The 8,457-nt window shown below is 45.7% G+C and overlaps 1 protein-coding gene across 1 annotated transcript; it reads right to left on the bottom strand.

The window, feature by feature from the left end:
* Nucleotides 1-875: 875 nt before the first annotated feature.
* On the bottom strand, nt 876-1,811 carry LOC144929515 (olfactory receptor 51G2-like). Its single transcript, XM_078849158.1, has one exon. It carries the CDS (start codon nt 1,809-1,811, stop codon nt 876-878), a length of 936 nt encoding a protein of 311 aa, XP_078705284.1.
* Nucleotides 1,812-8,457: the final 6,646 nt, after the last annotated feature.

The following is an 8,457-nucleotide window of genomic DNA, read 5'->3' as shown; positions in this document are numbered from 1 at the left end:
CTTCTCTTTACTGACTGTATCAACAGGAATTCTGAGTTTGGAGTAGCCACCGATACAGCTCTTTATGGGCCAACATCCCACTGCTCCCTTGGCTCTCCATGAACAGCGTCACTTTGTAAATGCTTCTTCCGGCCTTGGTTTCCTTTCCCGACTGGGCTCTCCTCCCTCATCAGCCCCTCTCCCCTTGCTCTGGGTCTTAGACCCCATCTGGACCTCTCTCTAAAAAGTGGAGATCAGTAGCTCATGTCTTCTCAGATAAAAAGAACAGGAGTACTTGTGGCACCTTAGAAACTAACAAATTTATTAGAGCATAAGCTTTCGCCACTTCATCAGATGCATAGAATGAAACATATAGTAAGATATATATATATATATAGATATATACATACATATAAGTTGGAAGTCACCATACGACCTGTGAGAGGCTAATTAGTTAAGATGAGCTATTATCAGCAGGAGAAAAAAACTTTTTGTAGTGATCATCAAGATGGCCCATTTTGACAGTTTACAAGAAGGTGTGAGGATACTTAAGTTAAGGAAATAGATTCAATATGTGTAATGACCCAGCCACTCCCATCTCTATTCAAACTCAAGTTCATAGTATCTAGTTTGCACATACATTCAAGGTCAGCAGTTTCTCATCGGAGTCTGTTTTTCAAGCTTTTCTGTTGCAAAATTCCCACCCTTAAATCTTTTACTGAGTGGCCAGAGAGGTTGAAGTGTTCTCCTTCCGGTTGTTGAATGTTATGATTCCTGATGTCAGATTTGTGTCCCTTTGTCTCAGATGTAAGAGTCCAGGAAGGAATAGATGGCTGTGGCCTGTGTTTTTTCACTCCCAGGTCACTAGTATGGGAGCAGTGGGAGGAACTGACCCTTCAGTTGATGAACACCCTGATTATCCTTGCACGAAGTTGTTTGCTTTTCATGCTGTACACAATGGGGTTCATTAGGGGTGGGACCAGCAGATAGAAGTAGCCCAGGACAAACTGAAACAAGTGAGAAGAGCTATTCCCAAATCTGTGTATCACAGACAAGCCGATCTCTGGTAGGTAGAAGAGCAGGACGGCACAGAGGTGGGAAACGCAGGTGTTCAAGGCCCTGAGACACTCCGCATGGGACACGACATTCAGCACTGTTTTGAAGATCATCACATAAGAGAGGAAGATGAGCAATGAGTCCAACCCAATGGTTAAGAGTAGAGTAGACAAGCCATAGACATTGTTGACTGTGATATCCGAACAAGCCATGTTCATGACTTCCTGATGTACACAGTAGGAATGGGAGAGAATATTAGTTCGACAGTATTGGAACCGTTTCAGCAGAAAAGGGAGTGGTAATACTACGACTATCCCTCTTAGCACACACAGCAGTCCCATTTTGGATAACCTCCATGGAGTTAAGATGGAGGCATATCTCAGTGGGTTACAGATTGCAATGAAGCGGTCAAAGGCCATCAACAAGAGGAAGGAGGATTCCATACTTTGAAGCAAGTGGATGAAGAACAGCTGGGCAAAACAGGCATCAAGGCTGATCTCCCTAGAGTTGAACAAGAACATGCCCAGTATCGTCGGTATGGTGGATATTGATAAGCCAAGGTCTGTGATGGACAACATGGAAAGGAAAATATACATGGGCTCATGGAGGCTTGGATCTGTTTTTATAATGAACAGAATGACTGAATTTCCTACTATTGAAATAACATACATTAAGCAGAAGGGGATAGAGATCCAGAGATAGACATCTTCCTTTCCAGGTATTCCGGTGAGAAGGAAAATTGTAAATTGGAACTTGGTATCATTGACAGCTGACATAATGGACTGGGCAGGTTCAAGGAGTTTTCAGGGTTCCTTCCTGAAAGGAAAAAGAACAGGAGACTAGCTGATATTTAACTAGACATCTTTCTGCTCTGAGTGCAAGTCTAGAGACTCCCAGGAGATGAAGAAAGATCAGTAAAAACATACTCTTTGATTTACCCAATTAATGGGAAGATAGGCATTGCTAGACTGGATCAGACCTGAGTCCATCTAGTGCACTATCCAGTGGTCAGTTCCAGAAGCTTTAGGGGCAGGTGGAAGAAACCCTGCAATAGGGAGCTATGAGATGACCAGCGCCCAGGGAAAGTTTCCCCCTGACAACCACAAGTTAGCCATATTTTGTGGTATAAATCAGGAGGGTTTAGAGCCCTTCCAAGCCTTTTTTTTTTAAATTGCTCACTAATGAAATTGTTTTTTTCCAATTACCCTGAGAAGCAGCGAGTCCCTCTTTCAATCCTACTATGCTCTGATCCCCAATGATATCTTGTGGCTGGGAGTTCCGCAGCCTATTTGATAACTGTGATTTTACAGTTGTAACTTTCACACAGTCACCCTTTCTGGCCCTTCACTTCTGAGTGTGGCCCATTGTATCATGACTCGTGCATGAACACATTGCAAGTGCATGGTGAAAGCGGTCGTTGTATTATCTGTCCTCCATTGAAGCTATTTGTAAATGTGTTTCATTGCCTCATTATATACATTCTTTTTCACTTTCTCCACTCCTGTCAAGGTTCCTTCCCTACTCTGAACTCGACAGTACAGATGTGGGGACCCGCATGAAGGACCCCCGAAGCTTAGTTCTACCAGCTCTGGTTAAAAACTTTCCCAAGGCACAAATCCTTCCTTGTCCTTGGATGGGTGCTGCTGCCACCACCAAGTGAGTTAGAGAAAGATTCAGGAAAAGGACCACTTGGAGTTCCTGTTTTCTTAAAATATCCCCCCGAGTCCCGTCACCCCCTTTCCCGGGGAGCCTTGAGAATAATCTACCAACCAAATACGTAAACCAGATTCTTCAAAAACAGAATTTTATTATAAAGAAGTAAAAGAAGCACCTCTGTAAAATCAGGGTGGAAGGTAACTTTACAGGGTAATCAGATTCAAAACACAGAGGATTCCCCTCTAGGTCAAACTTTAAAGTTACAGAAAACAGGGATAAATGTTCCTCTAAGCAAAGGGAAAATTCACAAGCTAAAAACAAAAGATAACCTAACACACCTTGCCTTATTTACTTTTTTTGCAATACTGAGACTCATTTTAAGATGACTTTAGGAGAAGCAGTTTTCTGACCTGATGCTTCTCCGCTTCCCCAGAGAACACACAACACAGACCACAAACAAAGCCTTCTTCACCCCCCAACCCCGAATTGAAAATATCTTCTTTCCCCATTGATCCTTTTGCTCAGGTGCCAACCAGGTTATTTGAGCTTCTTAACCCCTTACAGGTAAGGAGGAATTCTAGGTTACTCTCAGCTATATGTTTATGACAACTCCTCAGAGTCAAAATTCTGCCACTGCCTCTTTGTAGCACATGGGATCAATTCGCAGGGCCAGGTTCTGAATTCAATGACAGTGACTTCAACTGCATTACTCCAGATATATATGTGTAAATTCGATCAGAACCGAACTCTGTTAACTCTCCCTTACCAAATGCTCTTGGTGATACACCCTGACTCTCAAGAATCCCTCCAAGAGAAATTGAAGTGCTTTGCCTGGTCAGCATTGACTGATTCCAGAGAATTCAATCATCCAACAAGAGTCTCTTCACCCTCACAGGAACTGCATCATCTCCCCGTGCAAGGATCTGTGGATATCAGGCAAGTTACAAGATATAACTGACAGTTACTTCAGCTAGGGGGAAGGGTTGGCTTCACAAATGGGTGAATAATGCAAACACTAGTTGTGCACTAATATCCAGCTGAGTGAGCAAGTTACTTCAACCATGAGTGCGTAACAGTTGATGGGTGTAAATTATGTACAACCTCTATTGCACTCCCCTTTGCTGCACCTCGGCTCTGCTCTTTGCAGTAACACAGGCCAGCGGTTCTGTACTCTCAGGGCTGTTTGGAAAGCCTTTCACAAGTCTTGCAGAGTGAATGAATTCAGGACCTTAATGTATGTGTTAGAAACAGCTTCTTGTCAGTTACTAGGAGACAGTATTGTAAGATGGTTCACTGAACAAAACAATTAATAGCACAAACCCATTGCAACCAGGATGTGGAATACTTCTGAAATAGTTTCTAAAACAAAGGCCATTAACTGTGTCATGGAAAATGAACCACACTTTGTTTTAGGAATCAGAATTGCCTGAGGCTTTTTTATTTTATGCAAGCAGGAGAGTTAGCATAGCCCCACACAGGGTGGGAAGCTGCTCTGTTTTCCATACACTTTAACAGACTTATCCAGGGTTTTCGGTGGCATTTTCAAACAATACACTTCTGCATGGGTACTTTTCCACAGACCCTTCCAACAATGTCTTGTAAGGACAAAATCATACATAATACAATGATAAGTAATTTTTCCAGTTTAAGCCAGTTTTGAGGGTAAATCATAGTCCAAGTGCGGTTAAGAGTAAGCCATGGGTTATAACAGACTTATTGCGGTTAGGGGAAATTTAAGTGGAAGTAGCTGGATAATCAGGGGCCTTCAGATACTCTCTTGCTGCCATATTCCCTGTTGGCCACCCACTAAGATGACCCTTTCCCATCCTTCTTAGCGCATACAATTATCCTGCAATAGGGGCATCACAAATCCTTATCAGATAATTTCTTCCCCAACTGTTACCAGTGCTCCTTCCTATAGCGATTCCAACAACTCTACTGCCAGCTTTGGCTAGAGATGCATGTTATGAAACTTTGGTTTGTAATATTTGTATTATGATGAAAAGTTTTGGCATTCCATTTGCATACCTGTACTTTAGTCCACTCCTGCCAACCCATTCTTTCCCTTCTGATCTGCTTTCCGAGATGTTTTCTCAGGTTAGAGTGGGACTTAAAACCTACTTTATGTCATCTGGATTTCTTCAGAACCTGAAAAAATGACAGCATCTCAGCCCTCATTCAGTCCCTTGGCAGCAAACAAATGTCTAGTCGCTCCTCTGTCCCTGGTTTAATAGCTGACTGGGTCTCCTCAGCTTCTGTTCTGTCAGTCTGTAGCCTGTCTCCGGAGTAGGAACAAGCATTGGGATTGCTATAGAAAATATTCATTCCTTGAGCTTTCACTCACTAGCACCAGGTAACCCCAGCACCTGTGATTCAGCCATGATGAGAGCTTGCCGGACGTGGATTTCAAAGTCAAGTGTATGAGTATTCAGGGAAATGGAACCTCATTTCCCACAGGAAAGTAGCCTATTGCTCACTGGCTGCCTGTGTCCTGTATTCATAAAATGCGGAGCACTGGGAACGGCACTGTGACATCTATGGAGCTGAGCTGCCATAATGAATGTGTGGGTTAAACCCAATTCTGGGGATGTTTGCTGTAGAGCTGTATTGGGTTAAGTGTTGGGATGTTTGTGCTCCACCTATATTAGGAGAAACTCGTCTGGCTCATCTTAGTTTACCAGCAGGCTAATAAAAAAGAAGCAGGAAGAGAAGCAACAGCTCAAGAAAAGCCATCGCTCAGTGAGCACTTCAGGAAGGTTGAGAGACAACACAGGAGCAACAAGCTGGGACGAGCCTATTTCCAGGCTCCAGCCACGTTACACAGCTTGTTTTGCCAGCACTGGGAGTCTGTCCAGAGGGGGGGCAGCTGTTGCTCAGAAGCTCTTCAGGCTGACAGGCACAGACACAGCTGGGGAAGTCTAAAGGCTCTCAGCCTGCCTGGCTCCCCAACAGAGTGGGAGGGCTTGGACTCAGAGACGTGTACAGACCATCGTTTAAAAAAACCCTCTTATTCTCCCATGTTACACTTTCTTCCTTCTCTTCAGATCAAACAGTATTTGGGGGCAAGAAGGCTGGCTGGTCACTCCTCTCACCACTGGTCACAGACTCCCAGAGGGAAGAGCCACAGGTGCCAAACGCACTCAGACCTGCAGGGCCAGCCCGGTGGACCCGCAGTGTGTGGTAGCCCAGAGCCCAGCCTGAGAGTGGGAGGATCACAGGATTCCAGCCCAGAAGAGGGAAAACTACAAGGTCTGATGTCTGGCACTCAGAGGCCAGAGAGGGGGTGGAGATGCCAGTATCCCTGCAGCTCTGAGGGGTATCTACAGGGCAGAAACGTTGGAGCCCTCAGCCAGTCAGGTAAAAGATACATGCCATATCAGACCTCTTACTATAGAACAACGCAGCTCTCAATTCCTGCTTTCACAATCGAGCCAGAGAATAAAACCTTTGAAAATGCTTTTGCTGAATAAATTTCCAGCAGCAAATATACCTGAGGCGATTTGTGAACTAGTCACTGATATTCCATGGGGTCTTATCTCGCTCAGCCACCGGCAAGATTGGGCCCTTAGGAACATAAAAACAAGAACGGCCATACTGGGTCAGACCAAAGGTCCATCTAGCCCAGTGTCCCGTCTTCTGACAGTGGCCACTGCCAGGTGCCCCAGAGCGAATGACCAGAACAGGGAATCACCAAGTGATCCATCCTCTGTCACTCATTCCCAGTTTCTGGCAAACAGAGGCCAGGGACACCATCCCTGCCCAACCTGCTAATAGCCATTGATGGACCTGTCCTCCATGAAATAATCGAGTTCTTTTTTGAACCCCGTTATAGCCCAGAGCACACGGCACCTCTAGAAACATGACCCCTTGAAAAATCCGGACTTGGAGCATCAGGTTTTAACAGTCTGAGCTCACTTTGAATGTCAGATTTCTGTGTAGCTTGAACAACCCACCACCCAGCATGAGCAGATGTGGGGGAGGGCTTCCTAAGCTACCTAGCGCTGCCTGCCCTCCAACCCCGTCACTGAGTGACCCCGACAGCCCGTCTGAGTCCTCTGCCGCTGCACAGAACACCTGCCAATGGAAACAGCTTCCAGCCGTTCCCGTTCACTTCGCATTTTAAAGACAGTGAAACCTGCCAACGTACCCAGTTCCTGCTAGAAGAGGAGCCGCTGACACTAGAGGTCTTCACCCTAAACGACAAGGAGTCATCGGCAAGCCTGCACAGGCTGCAGGCAGTATCTGTTTAGATCGAGAGGCATCTCCCTTTATGAAGCCTGCCGGCACATTCCCCTGGGGGCCACTTGGGCAACAGGGAGCCTCAGCTGCTTGACTTACTGTACATCAGCTTTAACTCCCGTCATGTCCAATGGCAAACTGCAGGAGGCCAAATCACAGGGGATGCTACACAACTGGACTGTGGTGCCAGCTCTATTCCTGGTATCTCGGCCTGTCATCACTTTTCATACGATTCCTATTAGTCACATGGCTACGTTGTGTGCAGCCGAGTGGTAAGGATGATGATGTCTCAGCTGTGATCTTGCTGAAATAACATAACATAAAACAACAATAATAATAATATAGGACCTGATTTCTCCTCGGCAGCCTCCTGTCCTACCATACAAACTCAGGGTGCAGGCCAGGGAAGTGAAGGGAGATTCCACAAGGCTCCTTACATGGAAATTTCCTTAAGATTGTCCCGGGACAGGAGGTCTCTTTCCATCTCCCTGAGGATTGTAAAGGGGGACCCAGGATCCAGGGATACCCAAAGTGAGACACAGATCTCAGTCATCCACTGGTATCTAGGTCCCCCACCCATTATCTCTTTGCCTCCACATCTTCTCTAGGACGGTCTCCAGCTCCCTGCTAAAACAGGTTTATCAGAGTTGTGCTTCCAGGGCTTCTCACAGTAGCCACTGCCCACAGGATCTGCTGAAGAGACATTGTACAGGTGGATGGGGCTCACAGAGATGGCTAGGCTGGTTAGAGTAACTAAATATACGGAGTTTGCCTGAGAGTTTGCCTGGGGGGAGATCCCACAGAATGTTGGGCTGGGGGTTGCCTTTCAGGCTTCTGTGATCAGTAACTACAACTTCTGAAGAGGCTCTTAGAAGGAACACATTATGGATAGTGAGCGATCAGCTGTTGTGACCTGGATAGGATGTGCCATGTTTGTCTCTCTCCCAGAGGATAGAAGTGACTCCGTCTGTGTGAAGTGCAGGCTGACCTCCATATTGGAAGAGAAGGTTAAAGGACTCAAGACCCAAGTATGAAACCTGCATTACATCAGAGTGTTAAGGAAAAGTTAGCACATGTGACTCCATTTTGGTTTGGGGCCCACCATTGTTTAAATGCCAGCACATCATACACCAGGAGCAGTAATCCTTAAATACTGAATCCCTGTGAAAATCCTCCTCCTTGTCTCCAGCCTGCCTTGACTCCCAGTATCTGGTTTTTGTCAGTCTCTAACTCCCTGTCTCTTGGCCTTGATGTGAGGCCTCCCATCCTGATAATAAAAGTTACTGATGCATGGCTTTAGGACCATGCTGTGTAATTAACATACTGGTATAGCACGAGGAATGCACCAAGAAGGGATAGGTGGTAGATAAGACAAGGGTTTGTTTATTGGCTAAGGTTTCCAATGCACGAGGGCAACATGCTTTGCTAAAAGGTATATAACCTTTGTATAATCTGCATTCAGGGTCCCCTCCTCGCTAGCAGGGGGGCACCACGCTCGAGTGTAATAAAGTTAGTGTTTTTTGGGAA

Source organism: Lepidochelys kempii, chromosome 1, assembly GCF_965140285.1.
Source record: "Lepidochelys kempii isolate rLepKem1 chromosome 1, rLepKem1.hap1, whole genome shotgun sequence".
NCBI classification, from domain to species: Eukaryota; Metazoa; Chordata; order Testudines; family Cheloniidae; genus Lepidochelys; species Lepidochelys kempii.
Note: the sequence above shows the minus strand (reverse complement) of the source record. Positions and strands in the feature narration are given on the sequence as shown.